At 33.8% G+C, this 18,454-nt stretch overlaps 1 protein-coding gene across 11 annotated transcripts in view; it reads left to right on the top strand.

The window, feature by feature from the left end:
• The window catches only part of LOC130891822 (zinc finger protein 208-like), a 176,430-nt gene that overhangs the window by 119,515 nt on the left and 38,461 nt on the right, over positions 1–18,454 (top strand). Inside the window, exon 1 of one of the 11 annotated variants that reach the window (XM_057796844.1) lies at positions 2,146–2,586. The exons of 9 other annotated variants lie outside the window; for them this stretch is intronic. In XM_057796844.1, coding sequence (XP_057652827.1) covers positions 2,584–2,586 — 3 coding nt within the window. In that variant the 5' untranslated portion in view covers positions 2,146–2,583. Of the gene's footprint in view, positions 1–2,145; positions 2,587–18,454 lie in introns of those variants that run through there. One more of the 11 variants, XM_057796845.1, reaches the window with a different exon arrangement.

The following is an 18,454-nucleotide window of genomic DNA, read 5'->3' as shown; positions in this document are numbered from 1 at the left end:
TCTATCCATTGCTTTTAATCCTTGTTTATGGTAATACCTCGTGTAATTTTCACTCTTTGTTCTCAGTAATTTTATTGATTTCCTCCTTTCCTCAATCGTCCTTTTATTTTTCTCAAACAAGGGAAAAATAGAATTATAACGTCACGAACTAAATCATTCAATTATATTACTCTATATTCGCTATTTTTGATATTTTTGAATTAGTATTTATTTGATTGCAATTTCTACCAATCAAAAGAATAGTGTTCAGTATTCGTGAATAACTAGTCTTTAAAAATTGCGCGTGTTTTAAAGACCTTAATATCCACTTATACTTTAATGCAGGGTGAGTAAAAGACGTGAAAATAATACTAATAATACTAATAATAAATGATTCCACACTACTATCTGAAGGCCAAGGGCGGCTCATGCTCCATTCTTATCAATCCGCAACTTTTGCAGGGACAACCTGTACAATCTTAAGATAGCAAAAATGAATTTTTCAATCGATTTTTCAACAAAAAGGTACTCGGTAAAACTTATGGTTATGGAGTTATGTAGATTTTTAGATCATTGTACATGCTAAGGAAACCGTTCGCCATAAAGAGACAATCTGAAGCAAATTATCATAAATTGTAATTATTTATTGAAAATACTTACTATTAAGACACAAACAAACATTTCTAATAGAACTGCAATGAATATCGTGTTACTTACATAAGGAAATAATTGGAATTAAAAAAAATTCTGTTGGTTAGTCTACAACTTTTCAAATAAAAACAAAAAACTATAATAAATTTACTTCTACACACTTCCGGAGTCTACGGAGGATGTTTTTTTGAACTAGGAAAGCCTTTCCAAGATTCTGCCTTAGAGAGTCACAGTGGAAGTTTATTCTACGATCATTTCGTTACTTGTGTTTACTGGTGTTTCATATACCAAGCTTTTAAAATATCCCCCAAAAAATGAATAGATTTTATTTAATCCAGGGGAGTGTGGTGGCCATGCAAATGGAGCTCCACCTATTACGAAAATGTTGAGATGATTTTTTACTTAGGAAATGGGGAGAGGCTCCAACGTGTATGAACCACATGAATCTGCGAATGTATAGAAGAATATCACATAATTATCAAAAAAAATATGGATCCACTAAATTATTACCCATTGTTCATCCACATATTAACATAAAATCGATGTTGATTCTTTATTTGAATTGTACCGTAAGGAATTTCATCTGCTAATAAATATAAATTGTGAGAATTCTTAAGACCGCCTCGTGTGAAACCAGCTTCATCAGTAAACAGTATTACTAACTCGTACAATTTATGATAATTTCTTTCAGAATGTCTCTTTATTTCGAACGATTTCCTTGGAATGTACAACGATCCAAAAATCTACATATCTCCTAAACCACAAATCGTTTGAAAAATTTATTTTTGATAATTTTAGATTGTACAGGTTGTCCCTGTAAGAGTTACGTATTGATAACCATGGAGCATGAGCCGCCCCTGTTTTTCAGATAGTAGTGTGGAATCATTTATTCCGCCAAACACACGACATGGACATACGTAATCATCAATTAAAAGTTAATAATGTTCGAATAGAATAGACTGTATACTAACTTAATTTCGTTTGAATATAAAAAAATTTGGTAATCATACACTTTCACGGTCATCTGGTTTTTTGTTTAGGTTAGGTTAGGTTAGGTTGGCTCTAGAAAATCGAAAAATGGATGGATTTTAATGATCTTGGTCTCAAAATGTTCCATTTTACGGCGGATTTATAAAAAAAATACGAAAATTAAAAAAAATGAATATTTTTTACAGTTTCATGACTTTAAATGCAACAAAAATGACTTTCCACATATAATCCTTCGTAACTGTTTCTCCGCCGTAAAATGGAACATTTTGAGACCAAGATCATTGAAATCCATCCATTTTTCGATTTTCTAGAGCCAAAAAACCAGGTGACCGCGAAAGTGTATAGTTACCAAAAATTTCTCCGAATTTATATCTTCAACATTTCTTTTTTTAACTGTATAAGTAAAATTATTTTATTGTTTTCGTATTTTTTTAGTATTTAAACAAGTGGAATTTTTAATGTAGTAGCCTCGGTCTATTGTTTAAGCGATTGTATAATAATTCTCATTAAAATTCCCCCTACCATAGCACGCACGAGATACCTCTGTCACAAATAAATAATAATGTTATTCATTATCCTATGTCAGTATTTCCTATACGATATTTATACACGGCATCAAGTGAATTATTAATATGAATCATTTTGCTCGTCGGTCAAGGTCTAAAATTGCATTACGACATACGTATCGTAACGCATTATACGCTGGGCTTTACTGATCAAAACCGCTTATATCAAATTTAAAAGTAGCACAGAACGTAAAAATCGTTAACCGAGCGCTATCGCGCGTTCTGTGTTTGAAAATATATCGCGGGCGTATTTATAGCGTGCTGTTATTTTAAAGTGTATTTCTGGAAAAATTTTATCCGCGAGGAAGTAAATATTATGCAACGATTATGGTGGAAAAGTGCATACATGTGACATCTTTTCTAAAGGATTATATATTGGAGAATTTAAATATTTTGAATGGTGAGTTTTGTTTTTGAAATGTTATACGTAATTTATAGTTTTAAAAATACTTTTATCGGGTGTACTAAAAATACAGAATTTTCAAATATATAATTCGCGTGATGATGAAAATGTGATATTAGCAATGCGGTAGTAATTGGACAAATGTTGTTACTATTTTTACCTTTCTGTTTTTTATTTCTCAATCTCGTACTTGTATTTTTTCTTCAACAAATTGATCCCTGTCTGAATTTTATTTACTTCTTAGTGATATTGAGAATTACCAAAACTTCACTTTGCAATTTAGGTATAATTTCAACTGAAGACATAGTAAATGTTGTTACTACACCATTATAGTTAAACTAATAACAAGCTTTTAGTAAAAGACTGATGAAAAAATGCTTTCTACGATGTTTTTTAACCAACAGATACTAACAGATCTGATTTTGATTCCCAGTCCGGGGACTTTCTGAAGTCTAACTAAATAGGACTTCCTTTTTCTTTATTCTCAATTTTCTAATTCATCTAACTCGCTCAAAATGGTGATATCGAAATTAAAGACTCGAAGTAACTCGTTATAATTTTTTACTAGTTTCATTTCGAAATAAAAGTTAGTTTAAAACTATCATAGATGGTACCATACGTTTTTATAACATAAATATAAATCCCAGAGTTATGTTGCTAACCTTCAGTATGCATTGACCGTAAAACTATACGAAAAACAAAAATTTTAGAAAAAAAATATCTATTTTTAAATTCAATCTCTTTTTACCTCCATACGTTTTTCCCAGCGATGTTCAAAGTTCGATACACTTTAGACATTAACTGCCGACATCACCTCTTCATTGTTGGAAAATCTTCAACCACCGATCCATTTTTTTCTCTGAGAACAGAAAATAATCCAAGGTTGCTAAATCTGGCGAATAGGGCGTATGAGTTATCAGTTCAAACTTCAATTCATTAATTTTGGCCATTGCAATAACCGATGTGAGCTGGTGCATTGTCTTGATGAAACGACACTTTCTTCTTAGCTAAATGCGGTCGTTTTGCTTGATTCCTTAACTCAAACGTTGCAATAGTTGCAATTATCTCACGCGCATCCGTAAAAACCGACGCTATGACCTTACCTGCAGATGGAACGGTCTTTGCTTTCTTTGGATCCACTTCTCCCTTTTCAGTCCATTGTTCTTTTGTTTCGGGTGTGAAGAGATGGACCCACATTTAATCCATAGTTATAAAACGTCGAAAACATTTCTAAGACACGTTGCCAAACACTCGGTGGAAACATCTTCAAGACACTGTTTTTTTCCATTGTGAGCAAACGCGGCACCCATATTGCGCATAGCTTTCTCAAGTCCGAATTTTTTGTTGATATGCGATGTATCGCACTTTTTGAAATGCCTACTAGGTCTGCTAGCTCGAACATTTTCAATGGACGATCATCCAATACCGCTTTTTAGATTTTCTTCAACATTTTTGGAGTCGTCACATCATTTGGTCGACCATTGAGGAGCTGGTCTTCGCAGGTCGACCCAATATTTTACTATTCATTACGAAAGAGCAGTTTCAGCCAGAGTAGAATCTAGTTTAGCTTTAATATTGGTTGGGCTATGGCCGAATAAAATTATTATATCACGATGACCAACTTTTTCCATGTTTCACTAAAAACGTTAACTTTTGATTGCTGCCAAACAAACTTGGCGTCTTCAAACTTTAAACATATGCTATATAAATTGTGTTTTTTTATACAGTGGTATTTTTAACGCATCTACCGCCATCTCTAGGTCAGGCCAGGTACTTTTGGGACCAAACTCGTATCTATGTTACTTATTTGTTAAGATAGCCTAAGTTCAAAGTCGAGGGCACCTAAAAGTGACATGTGACATGTACTGGCTATAGCATCAACCTTATAGTACGCAAAAACGGCATAAATCTACGATATAGAAACAGGAGATTAGAACAGGAAAAGGTAAAAAACGGATAGAATGAGAAGAAAAATGATTAACATCAAAATCTGGCTCTCCCGACACAGGTCTGGAAGATCACGGCTTATCAACGCCTACTTCGTGAATGTTACTCAACACGATACTCCAATGAGCAAGTACTGCCTGGACCAAAACAATAATGCCGAGTACAAACTTATTGAACTTCAAGATACGAAAAAGTAATAAAATATATTAAAGCAATCAGTGAAATATAAATATATACCTAGAACGGACTAAATTGAAGTAATGCTGAAACGGTTCCGATCTAATATTCCTCGCAACCTTGTGCCAGGAAAGCAAATGGAAAGTGAATATCATACACTACTCACTTAGCAAAAAAATAAACATATATGATGTTTAAACACCAAAGAATCATTTTAAATTTTATATAATTAATTATGGATACATTTTCGTTCATACATGTACGTAATAGAATCCTCCACAACTTATTTCAAGTCATATTCGCGTTCAAGCAAATATCTTCCTCATACTTATCTATTAGCCAATTGGATCCCGCCCCCTTATAACTTTCAATACACCTACGCGTCACATGCACCTGTTGTTTTATAAGTTCTATTTAATAAACTCGTTTAATCTTCGGTCTTTGACGATTACACACGTGTTAAAGAATTATTTGATACCGTGTCTCATTGAACAACATAAAACTTTCGTTCCGTTTCGGAATTACTTCAACTCAGTCCGTGCTAGGTCAAAATCTATATTTCACTGATTGCTTTGTGAAATTGTATTATTTTTTTGAGGTTCAATAAGTTTGTACTCTGTATTATTGTTTTGGTCCAACCATTGGAGTATCGTGTTGAGTAACTTTCATGAAGTGGGCGCTGATAAGCCATGACCCTCCAGACCTGTGTCGGAAGACCCAGATTTTGATGTTAATCATTTTTCCTTCCATTAACAGATAAGTAACATAGACACGAGGAAGTTCCCAGTTAAAGTGAAATTCTCGTTGGATTTCACTAGTGAATAAAGTATTTAATTTATCCCTTCTTCATTCGAAGAGAAATGAAAAACGATAACGAAAAAACTCAAAATTGAAAACATCAGCCCATTGTTTTCTTACGACTTAAGCTTTTCACAAATCAGCATTAGAAAATTTTTGAATAACTATATAATGTTTACTTCCTCGCAAATTGAATTTTAATCTAAAAATAAATATCGCTCTATAAATATAGTAATGGTCGTGGTTCATTTTCGTCTACATATTTTTTCCATTTGATGGGATAATTCATATGTTTTTATATAAACATTAAAAGACAAAACTTCTTTGATAAACACGTGAAATTATGAAGACTATTGACGAATTTAAGAAAACACTGCATAAATAATTACATTAATTTTATTTTCCCACCTTTTTGTGCCTAGCCCCTTCTAAAATTCTTATGCCCCCTTATGTAACATATACATAATTTTTAATGTTAAAAAAATTAATTGTTCAATTGATAAACTTAAGTGATAGGTTTTAGAAACAAATCACTACGAAGTTGTTAACGAAACACAGTAAGTAAATGTCGTAATAAGAGAATTTAATTTTTTGATTGTCTATGTTGAGACATAATGTGAAAAATAAGAGCAAGGAGGTTGGTTTCTTTTGTTGGTTTTTTATTATTGATAAGAAGTTTTATTCTTTATTATAAACTACAATAAGTGGCGTTGTTAATCACACAACAGTAAATATGATGAAAAACTAAAAATCAAATTCGAAATAAATGTAATAAAGATTTTAACTTGAAGAAAAATCTTCCTTTACCGCTTTAACTGCCTAAAAAATTAATTAAAAAAAGCCTAAATTAATACGTAGTGACGTGCCGGAAGGGGGCGAGTTGGACCCCCTTGAGCCAAAAAATATATTAATTTTTTATAAAAAAAAAAACGAATAATATATATCTTGCAATACCTATATTACTAGAATCTGATTTGAATATCAATTGCTACACTACGGACCCCCCGAAGGGCTTACAGTGCCACTTTTTTGACTTTGAATTGATTTCGAGTCGGGTGGTGCCCCTGTGAGCTTCTTCAGATTCTTTACTAGTCGCTTATTTTCCTCATTAATTGAAGTCCTTTGGTTCGGATGCAAACAACTGCGTTGTTTAGCGAGAATTTGAAGCGTCCGAGGGCCCACGCGGAACCTGTCGTCTGCCGCAGGGAGGTTAATTTGATGACGCTAAAAACCCAAGTCAAACGAATGTATGATTTACGAATTTGCTTTTTTCATCCAATTGGCCATCGAAATCTAGCAATGAATTTGAATAGCCCAAAGAATAAAGGTTAAACTCGTGTTGAATCATTTTCGAATGGCCCCCATTTACAATCAAATTGCCCCTCTGTGGAGCGTGGGCCCTCACGATGAGAAACACAGTGCTTTGGTAAAAAATCTGGCGAATGCGCTGGGAATAGTGTTCGTAGAAATAATTCCTTGCGTATGTGATGAAGGCCTAAAAAAGTTAGAGCGTCGCTAGACCAATTGTATAGATTATTCTAAATGTTTTGTTTCTTTCGTAGATTGGGAACTTTTCAGACAACCCTCGTATATTATCTTGTTTATCGATCACAAATGGCAAATCTAGTACATTTTAAACGCTTCTAATTACATTGTAGCACTTTTGGGAAAATATTCTATTCATCGTAAGCCCGTATGTATCTGTAGAAAAAATGGAATTCGTAATGAAAATTAGTTGAGTTAGTCGTTGTAAATTTTTTGCCAAATTTTTGCGAATAAAGTCTGGCTAATAGCAAATTTCCCGAAGAAAGACAACTGCAAACTGAACAAAAAAAGAGATTTTTTTAAAAGAGTGAAAATGAAAAAAGTACAGATAAAATTACGATCAGAACCGATTTTCCAATGGCAGAAGTTGAATCACACAAAAAACCGACAAGCCAAGTAAAATGACTGAAGTGGAAACGTTTCGTGAATAAATTATTTCATTGAATATCCAAGATAAATATTGAAATTATTCACTACACACATAGTCCCTCTAAACCATATTATATTATTAACTATACCTGGTTAATCTTTAATAACTCTACTCTAAGGATCTTGAAAATTAACAAATAATCGACTGACTGCACCAAATAATGTTTATAATTAATTTTTTCATCGAAAACAATGGTTTTAATAACCCGTTTTAACGGCAATTAACCATTTACGTAACGTTAAAAGGATGCAGAAAATTCCACAGATTTATTTTATTTGTTCTTATACATCTAGTCTAGTCACGAGATCGTCATTCTGTTGATTAATTGATATCTTGAAATTTGAATTATATTTACCGGATGTTGTACCAACTTTATTTTTAATTGTGAATTCTCACAAATAACTAGAGATGTTTAATTTGGTATCAATTGTTGCCTTTTCTTTTTCTTCCTTACCATTTTGTGAGGTGTAGAAACCAACCTCATGAGTAATAGTCGTCATTACTCGCTCGTATACTATTTCTTGTACGTCTACTACATACAATTTGTAAATTCAAAGATGAAAATGGATTGAATAATGTAATGTTTTTTGGGTACTGGTCTTGCATATTATATAGAACTTGGTAGAAACTTCTATCTAGTTACAGTTAATCTCTTCCAGAAACATCTAGGACATTAGTTTCCGCTACTTTATATTATGACCGACGCCGTCAGTCTGTCTACCTGTCACATTATAGTTACCACTATGGCAAGTTATGAACAGCGTCGACAAATGCCGTGCGGCTGTGTACCGGCCACGATAATTTTTGTATCATCTTTGAATGTATAATAGTCTTTGTTATCTCTAACTTTCCAGTTCCTGTTCTGTTCTGAAATTAGTAAGTCTCATTTTTTTTAAATATTTATTTATAAAAATACTAAAAACGATTTGAATTTTTCAAAATAGCACTATTTTGCATTTACACACTGCTCCAACGAGTGTTCCAGTTATCGTACGTTCCAGAAACTCATGGAAAGGAACGGTGTTCTGTTCCTAGGTCACGGCCGTTGGGCAACCTCTACCGAGCCGTGATGTTTTCCCTTCTGTATCGATTATATTCTCGGGAATAGAAAAAAGTCTGATGGGGTCAAGAAGATTCTGGTAGGTCGCTTTCCGGTTGGCCTTTTGCTCCTTTGACAACACTCGCGACACCGACTTCGCGCAATCTTTTATCGAGGCTTAGTTTTTCCAAAAATTTGGCTTTGGACCAATTGATCAGCAATTATTCTAATACTAATTCTACGATCTCCGTCCAATAAATTTTTGACACATTTTCGTTGATCTAGCAAGTCGAAGAGCTTCCAAAGCGGCCATCTTCCAATCTTTTGCTACCTTCTCGAAACGGCTTTACCACTCACTTTAGCCATGGCAATAGACCCGTCGGTCTTGTTAACCATGTCGTGAATCCCTTTGCTTTACTTAAAATCGCTTATCGATGCTCCAGTAAATGCTACATGATTCTCCGTGAAAAGGCGATTCGACAAAGGTTTACAGTACAAGCAATCTGCTCTTTTCAACGGCAGCGAGTTGATTGCTAATTTTTTACCGCATTCCCAATATGTTTCTACTCCAATCGTGCATGCGCAGACCGTCTCTTGTCCGCACGTTAGCTAAGGAAAAAATCAGACCACTATTATAACTTTTAGTTATTTGAAACAATTTAATTTATTTTTTTTATTCAGTTTTATTCAATTTGATGGATTAACGCTCACGTGTCTTAATTTGGTTCAATAATGCCTACTTTGAAAGTTATCACAATCTCCAGTACTAACCACAATGTTTAGAATACTACTACACCAACACTCACCAATACAATGTCTGACGCGCGTTTCCATAACAAGTTATCGACTACAGAGAATTAAGGTAAACTAAAACCTATTTACTTGACCTACCTGTTTAATAAAAAATATTCTCACCAATGTACCTTCTCCCTCTAAAATTAATTACTGCGGGAAAACTTGGCGGGAATCTTCACATTTATTCTTTAATTACTATACTATTAAGTGGGCTGTAAGGAATTGAACTTTTGTTCCTATTTAATATGTTATTCCATTTAGCGATTTCAATACTTTCAAATTCATCCAACAATTTATCATTGGATACATTTTTCATAAATTTTACATTATCAATATTTGTCATGAGTATGACTGGCAGCATTACTCGATTCTTCGGTACGTCCATATTTTAAATGAGCTATGTGCTCTTTAAACCTGTCAATAACGGATCTTTTAGTCTGCCCAATATATTTTTTCCAAATTTGGTATTTTATCCTTTACCTTTACCAAAAAATTGTCTTAATGTATTGTTCGATGTGTAAATCAATTTAAAAAGGAAAATTCCTTCCAATCTCTTTGTATAAACAGGATTGAAAGGTACTAGAGCAATTTTTTGTTTATTTTTCTTGGTTTTACATAGAGATTTCGTAAACCTATGACGGTTAATTTACCTATTCACAATTTTTCCTTATTGTATCTCTCGATGTTAAATGGAAAGTGAATTAAACGATGTACCAGGAAATGGATAAAGTTGTATCCAACATAAGATGGCGAGTGGTTTTTCCGCTGGAACTAATTTTAGCGGGAGAAGATTCATTGGTGGGAAAATTTAGAATAAAACAGAATCAAGGTAATAGGTTCTAGCTTACGTTCAGTCTCTGAAGACGATAACTTGGTGATTGAAACGCGTGTAATTGTTGGTATAGTCGTAGTGTTAACAGTATGTTTAGTATGAAGTTACCCAACGATTCCCAAAATTCAAACTTAACAATTTCCAGCTGAAATTGATATAGTAGTGACTAAGATAAAAGAGTCAGCTCTACGAATCTTTCGTTGTGAGGTAAACTAATTGTGACCATTCTAGAAATTCCCTTAAAGATTGATACCTCTCGATTATTTCCTATAAGGTTTCATAAATTCATTAGTTTATCCTTATAAACTAGTATCAACGTTGTTCGTTTCTGTAACATACTAACTAGCATTATTCAAATAAGGGACCCTAAATTTGTAGATGGAGAACGCGCTTCATCAAAACATCGACATTTTCCAATGTTAATAACATGTATTTATCTTTAAAATGAATATTCTCTGGATGGAAAATTTAATTCTCGAACTAGGGACTTGAAAAATTCAATTCACCTGTTGAATTTTAAATCGCATTTCCCGTTGATTGAAAATGTTTATTAAAACGCTCAATCTTTCCAAGCCAGTCCTGTTATGATAATATTGTATTACCTGGTATGCTATCTCCTTATATTCAATCTTCTTATCTCGGTGCTGGTGGAGCCGGATTTGTTAGAACATAATCTGCTTGATTACGTTTACATCTTAATACATATACACAGACATAAAAAAATGTATATTTCGAATCCCTTTGATCTTCGGTTAGGTTACGCAAACAACATGATTCATTGTTAGTTAGTATTATAATAGGTTTTTTTAAAACAATAACTAAAGAAACGTATTGTTTTAGCCTCAGAAATATTAGCACTTTGTATAAAGATGCCTCTGAATTAAATGTACTTCTTTCAATTTCAGTCTAATGACTAAATTTATAAAAATCCACGGTAATTACCTGATTAAATCGCCCTGTGAGGCTAAATCTCAAAAAGCTAGCCAAAACTAAGGAATTCAAGTTATTGAAATTCCCCGTCCTCGGGGATTTTTGGGGTCGCTGATTACGAAATAGATGTCAAATTTATGGAAAAACCATACTTCATAAAGCTACATATCACTTCCAAGGTTTATTCGAACAATTTGGTTCTCTTCTCAAAAGGAGTTATGGAAAAATGTTTATTGAAACTAAAACATGTTAGAACTCGGAACAGTTTAAAAACTTTGCTGAGCAGTTGTGGGTATCATATGGATCAGCCATTAGTATGCAACCCACTACAAAATCTTGTCAAACGAATGCCATCCTATCTTTGAAACTACGAGGATGTATTGATATCTAGTTAGCCTAGACCAGTTCCATGCATAAACAAAATATTTCGGTACCATAGCAACGAACAATAAATTATTAGAAGTGTAAGTGTAAAGTTTGACGTCAAAAAAATAAACCAGAACTACGCAATAAATTAAAAGAAAAAAGATGTCCACCGAAATCATGAACATTGAAAAATTGGAGTATCGAGTCATCATCAAGTACCTGTATTTGAAAGGGTTAAGAGGTAAGCAGATTTTCGAAGATATGCTTAATACCCTTGGTGATCAATGTCCTTCGTATGCGACCGTGAAAAATTGGACTGCAAGCTTCAAAAGAGGTAAATTTTCCATTGAAGATGATGATCGATCGGGAAGGCCAGTTTCTGTGTCATTCCCCGAAAATATCGATGCATGATTTCATCAGACCGTCGAATTGGGCTAAAACGGATATATGAAGCACTGAATATTTGGATCCCCATATGTTTAAATGTTGACCAAAAGCGTGCAAGGGTAGATCACGTTCGATCTGTGCTCGTTTTGAAAATGATGTAGACTTCTTAAACCGAATTGTTACTATGGATGAGACTTCAAGACCTAAGAAGTTTCGTGTCCAAAAATCTGCTGGAAAAGTTCTTGCTTCAGTTTTTTAGGATTGCTATGGAGTAATCACGATTGATTTTTTAGATAAGGGTAGGAACAGTAACTGGAGATTACTATTCGACATTACTGATCATTTTACGGAAAAAAATTAAAGAAAAAAAACATGGAAAGCTATCCAAAGGTGTTTTGTTTTTACAGGACAACGCCCGTACACACAAATCTCATGTTGCCATTTCAATTACTAGAACACCCCCCTTATTCACCAGATTTGGCTCCCTCCGACTATTATCTCTTTCCTCAACTGAAAAAAATTTTAAAACATTTTTTTAAAGGTCTAGAGACGTTGCAGGTTCGCTGTAATAAATGTATCCAATTAAGAGGAGAATATGTTGAGTAATAAAATATTTTGACATAGAAACTTTGTTTGGTTCTATAGTAGGCTAAGAATTTTTCATTATATCCTCGTATTTATTCAACAGTTGTAATATTTATGTCACTATTGATTTTTGTAACTTTTCAATTTGATGATTTAGTTTAACGATAATAAAATTCAACACGCCACAATTCTCAACTGATTAATTCCCCGACGATGAATTCATAAGTATTCGAAAGCTCGGAAAAATATGTTAGAAAGAGTACACTTTGCTGTGTAAATCTTTTTATATGTTTTTTTTTGATGATTAGTCTTTTAAATCTTTTTTACGATAATCAGCGTGTAAAACTTTGACGTTTCGACCTACTTCGATCTTCAGGACAAATCCTCACGAAAAAAATATATTCTATTTATTCATTTCACCTTGTATATTACCATTTTATTTTTGTCTTTTTAATCCCTACGGAATATTTTTAGAGGTTGCGGCAGTTTAAATTACGACCCAACTAACCTCATCAAAATGAATTGTAAATCGTATCGAACCCAAACCGACGCGACGTTACCAAAACTTTATCATTAATAAGCCGGGAAATTGTCGGATACCTCAGCTTGAGTTCGTTGATTTTCGCTTTAATATTTCAGACTAATACTATTCGAGTAAAGGTTGTTATGACGTTACATGACCTAGTAACTTAAAACAAACAAATTCAAACTAAACAGCCAGTGTCGGCACAAAAATAACGCAAACGGGATCTAAATATATATGTTTCTAAATCGTCTTGATTTTAGGTCTCTTACGTTATAAAATTACTTTTTTTAATTATATTTGAAAGATAGATAAAAATTTCATGTTTCGACTACTTTTAGATTTTATCAAAATAATTTGATAAAGCGCTCATATAATATGAACAACTTTACAGAACTGAACATTCAACGTTTGATTCCAGAAAAGACTATTTATTTCTTCATCTTTCTTTCGCGTTAAGTTTTCACAAAATTTCAGAAGGGACTTTCTTCGAATGGTCTTTAATTATCTTTTTTTATTTTAAACCACTTGCTTAAAAATTTTTACAATACCTACTCCTCACTAGTTTTGGTAATTTGATTAAGACCTGCTCATCCATAAAACCTGCTCCACTTATTATTATACGAGGGCAGCTACTTTAGATTCTTTTTCTTCTTCAGGTGAAGAAAAACATTGACTTTGCAACTTATTTTTAATTTGCAATCATTGAATGCCAACCAAGGAACTTTACGGCGGATGAACCAGCAATTCGATGTTTCAACTGTTCAAAAACGTCTTCGTTTGAACTAATTTGCGAGAGCTGGCATTGTCGTGGTGAAGACTGATTCGTCTTTTGCGATTGGTATTCCTGATTTTTTCGAGAATTTTTGACAAACAAATACCGGTGTACCAAGCAGAATTTACTATTCTACTCTGTTCTAATGAAACCGTGGCAACATATACAGTCATTCCGAAAAAACCTATTCAGTCGATTGTTGTATAGTTTCGGGTACATATGGATAGATCCATGATTTGTCGCCTGTCACGATCTCATAGACGTATTTTGAACCACCTCAATTGAATTGTTTCTTTCCACCAATCGATACGAGCGTTTTTGAGAGAAATCTCTTTTACAGCTAATGGAACTAATGCCCAAGTATGCTTCAATCTCACGGTATGTCACATGACGATCTTGCAATATCAGTTTACGCACAGCATCGATGTTTTTTGGCGCAACAACCGATTTTGAACGAAATTCATCCTGTGCGACCACAATTGAATTCGAAAAAGCAGCGAAACATCACAAAAAGTCGAAGCGAGTTCATCGTTGGTTTAAACCACGTCGAGTCATAGAAAATTTAATATTTAATTTCAAGTATCTGTAAACAACTCAAATAGCACTCTTATGAGGCAACACTTTCTGAGCTCGTTCACTATTAAAAATGTCAAACTTTATGATGGAATGTCGGACATTCACATCTGTGTTGCAACCCTCATATTTATCTTTAATGATGAAGTAATTGTCGAGGTTGAAGTCTATTTTGGAAAACACATCGTGGTGCAGAAAAGGTAGTAAGAGGTCATAGGAATGCTGTAATAAATGAAGATGACTTGTTGATGTATAAAATCACTGGTTCAGTATTAGACTTGTTGCCTATAGAGTTCAAGCTAATATCACTTTTTTGTATATAGATCCTCAATATTTTTTTGGTGACATCAACTTCCATAACTGATATGTGTTAGAGTGCTTTTGGTAAACTATTCCAAATTTGGAAAGCTTCTGTCCTTATCCATTACTATTATTGGATGAGATTATTTTTACTCGAACGCTATAAGAAACATATGCCGATGTTTTCATGACAATTTAATATTTAGTATCATCATCATTGCATCAAGGTATGATTTTTTTTCATATTTTAAATGGTAGTAGAGCATTCTATAACTATGGATGTCTTAGTTAGTTAGTTAGTTGGGCCCCTTGTAGATCATTCCAAGCGTGTTTGATGAGATTTATGTAAGTCCAAAGCTTTCCTTGCACTTTGATAGCGTCTTCGAAAGTTTCCACTTGGGTTGATTTAAGGCAGACACTTCTAGCAATTATCATCATTTTTCAAACAAAATTTTCGTTACTTGTTTGCGTTACTTTGTCTATTATTGAAAACTGCTTTGAACTCAGTTTGACAGCTTTTGAGCTTATAACAAGTAAATGCCCTTTTGTACAATTCTTAACAATTTGAGGTGACATTATCTTCTGACATCAATTATTATCAAAAAGGTGGTTGAAGTAACCTTAATAGGGGGTTCTGGTTCATATTTAAACCAACTTGAGACAACCTTGACATGTATAGTAAAGTTTTCTTTTGAATTACTTTGTCTAATAGTGAAAACTACAGGAAAATCTGTTTGATAGGTTTTGAGTTTATCACGATTTTTGTACAGTACTGTTCACAGTTCTAAACAATTTGAGGTTATGTATTAGTTACTTTAAATAAAATTTAAACTAGGTACTTTAATATTGAACGTGCTTCCTTCTGAAATAAATTACTGTCAAAAGGTCGTTGAAGTAACCTCAATAGGTTTGTTTCCACATTGTGGCCTAATGCACATGACTAGTATTATAATAATGGTTATTATAATATATTTACAGGGTGTTTTAAAAAAGTTGATTCCGTCTTTAGGATAGATAGAAAACTGAAAAATATTTCGGGTTTTGCTCAGTAAAAAAATTTCGTAATGCCGTATTCAAGATAAAGGGCGTTGAAGACAGAAAAATTATACACATTTTTCACGATTTTGCTGAAACTACTTGCAACATTGTATTGAAATTTTATACGAATAAATTTTCAAATCAAAATATTCCGAAAACGGTACACAGTATAGAGATTTATCACTAGTACTTTCTTGGTGTGAAATTAAACGATGTTTAAGTTGATTTGAAATTTTGCTTAAAAAATCTAATATTCAGTTATGTTCAATATCACTTGGTACGAACCGTGTAATTAGCGCCTACTATAATAGTTAGACAAAACAAATATTTTTCAGTTTTCTATCTATCCTAGAGACGGGATCACCTTTCTTTGGAACACCCTGTATATTTAAAAAGTAAATATTTTTGCCATAAATTGTTGTCGTTACCTACTGACTATTTTCGACCTACTCTGTGTATTCCTACATCCAATCATCGTTTATAGTAATCTTCAACGCGAGCTTAGGAAGTTTAGTGTTGTTCTAATTTAACAAGGACACGTATAAAATAGTAAGTTAATATTACAGAGTCTGATCTGCCTAATTTGCTGTCAACTTAAAATGTGAATATTATCCCACTCGTGTATGCGCCTTCGATTTTATTTACATTTCTAGTTTCTAAATTATTTTACATAGACCTGAAAGTATTGAGGAGCAGTGGCATAGAAATCGAATAATCACACCGAAGGCTGCCAATCTTACTTTTAAGTGTATTTTGGTTGTATGAACTTGGAACGGCTTGGGAAAGTTATGGAAAACTAAAATATCTCGTTTCGCCCGTTTATCTCGAAAAAACATTTTAAAAAAGATTTTGCCTGATGCATTTAGCAGTCTTCGAAGAGATTTGAGCCCCCACCTTTTCTTCAACAGATTATATTGAAAAATTATATTAACAAAAAAAATTGATCAACTTTCTGACAAAGTTAGGAGAGAAGTCATTGGTAATTGTGCAATAATTGATAGAAGTGTACGCAGAGGACATTCCGCGTGTATTAATGGACTGAAAGCCTCGGTAACACACCAAGCACTGGAAACAAAATGTGCCCAGTTCAATCTAGAAATGAACTATCGCAAACAGGAGATCATCAATTTTGTCCGATAGCCAAGCAGCTGTTAGAGCTTTAAGCTAAAATATCATAAAATCCAAACTAGTTTGGGAATGCCTGGACCATTTAAACGAGCTAGTCAAGAAAAAATAAGTATGTAAATCCGTCACCGGTCGAAATAGCTGGACTTCTAACCGTGACACAAAAATTCACAGTTCGCAATGAAAACGTAGTAACTCGATTCAGTTTAAAAATATCCTCCAATCAAAATAAAACAACAAGTTGATCTTCTTCGACTGCAACGCTATCAGAATTCATTCCAAAGGGAAACAACAATAAGGTTATGAAACGTCATGGCCGCTAAAAGTTCTTCTCTTTATCTATATTCACGTTACTCATCAGATTGAGCTCTTTTCCAAGACTGTTCTGAAATTGTGAAGGCTACAATATAGAAAATGAAGCATATCATAGACTAATTGTGCTAGCAAACACAGTTCTTTGAATTTTATGTTATCTCTAATAATGTGTTTTTGATAGATTAAAGCTAAGGACACATTTTTAACTCGAACCAGCTGACATTTTGATGTTTTTAACCATGGTAAGTAGTATCCTCGACCTTCAGGTTCACACAACACATATTCACAATCCTCCGGAGCTTATAATATAATGGAGCACCTACAAGAAGAGATGGATTGGTTGGATAAAGAAGAGGAAATTGATGCGGTTACTGCAGCATTTCTTGTTCTACAATATGAATCCAGGGAGTACTGGGTTCATCCAATAGACCAACGTAGGCACGAATGTGGTAAATATCATGTTCTGTGGCCCGAAATTAACAATGACGATGACAGGTGTAAAATGTATATCAGGATGACCAAGAAGGAATCCGACGTGGTTTAAAATTTATTAGAAAGTAAATTAAAGAAGCAAAATACAAATTTTAGAGAAGCAATATTTCCAGAGGAACGACTTTTTATAACTTTAAGGTAGAAAACAACAAAATACAATATTATATTGCGAATAATTTTAGCATCAATATTAATAAGGATTAGTAGGCGTTGAAGCAAATTTTTTCCGATACATTACAGCTGTCATTCGATGTATTAGAGTACGACTTTGATGAAAAATGTGCCTTTACGCTAATTGAACATTCACATTTCCCTTGCCTGTTTTCCAGTTTACTGTTGATTCTTTCTGAAAAACCTAACGATTGCAAAGTGTATTTATTCAACAGGCCCATAACGCCTTTAGATTCGATTGTTGTGGCAAGAATTGTTGCGCTGGTCCGGGACAAAGTGAAACTGCAAGAATTATTGGTGCTAGTCTTTGTAGTGTGCAAAAGGTGTACCAGCGCTTTCTGAAGACTGGCCTGATCACTAGAAGACCAGGGTCTGGGTTATCACTCAACGAGATGACCGTTTTTTGGTGTCCACAAGTTTGCGGAATATGACAGCTACTGCGGTTTCACTGCGAAATCAGTTGGAAGAAATGTCAACGTTAGTGAAGAAGACTTCGTACTGCTGGACTGTCATTCTGAAGAATGGCTACAGGTCCCCCGTTACAACGCCAGCATCGGACTGCAAGATAGACATTAGCCAGAGATGATGATGACTGGAGCTGGGTATTGTTCTCAGAGGAGTCGCGTTTTTGCCTCACTGGGTCAGATGGACCGCGACGAGTGTGGAGAAGACCTGGGGAAACATATGTTGAAGTTTGAATTGACGAGCGTTTTCCATTGGCG

Source organism: Diorhabda carinulata, chromosome 3, assembly GCF_026250575.1.
Source record: "Diorhabda carinulata isolate Delta chromosome 3, icDioCari1.1, whole genome shotgun sequence".
NCBI lineage: Eukaryota > Metazoa > Arthropoda > Insecta > Coleoptera > Chrysomelidae > Diorhabda > Diorhabda carinulata.
The sequence above is the reverse complement of the archived record's forward strand: the minus strand, read 5'-3'. Positions and strand labels throughout refer to the sequence as shown.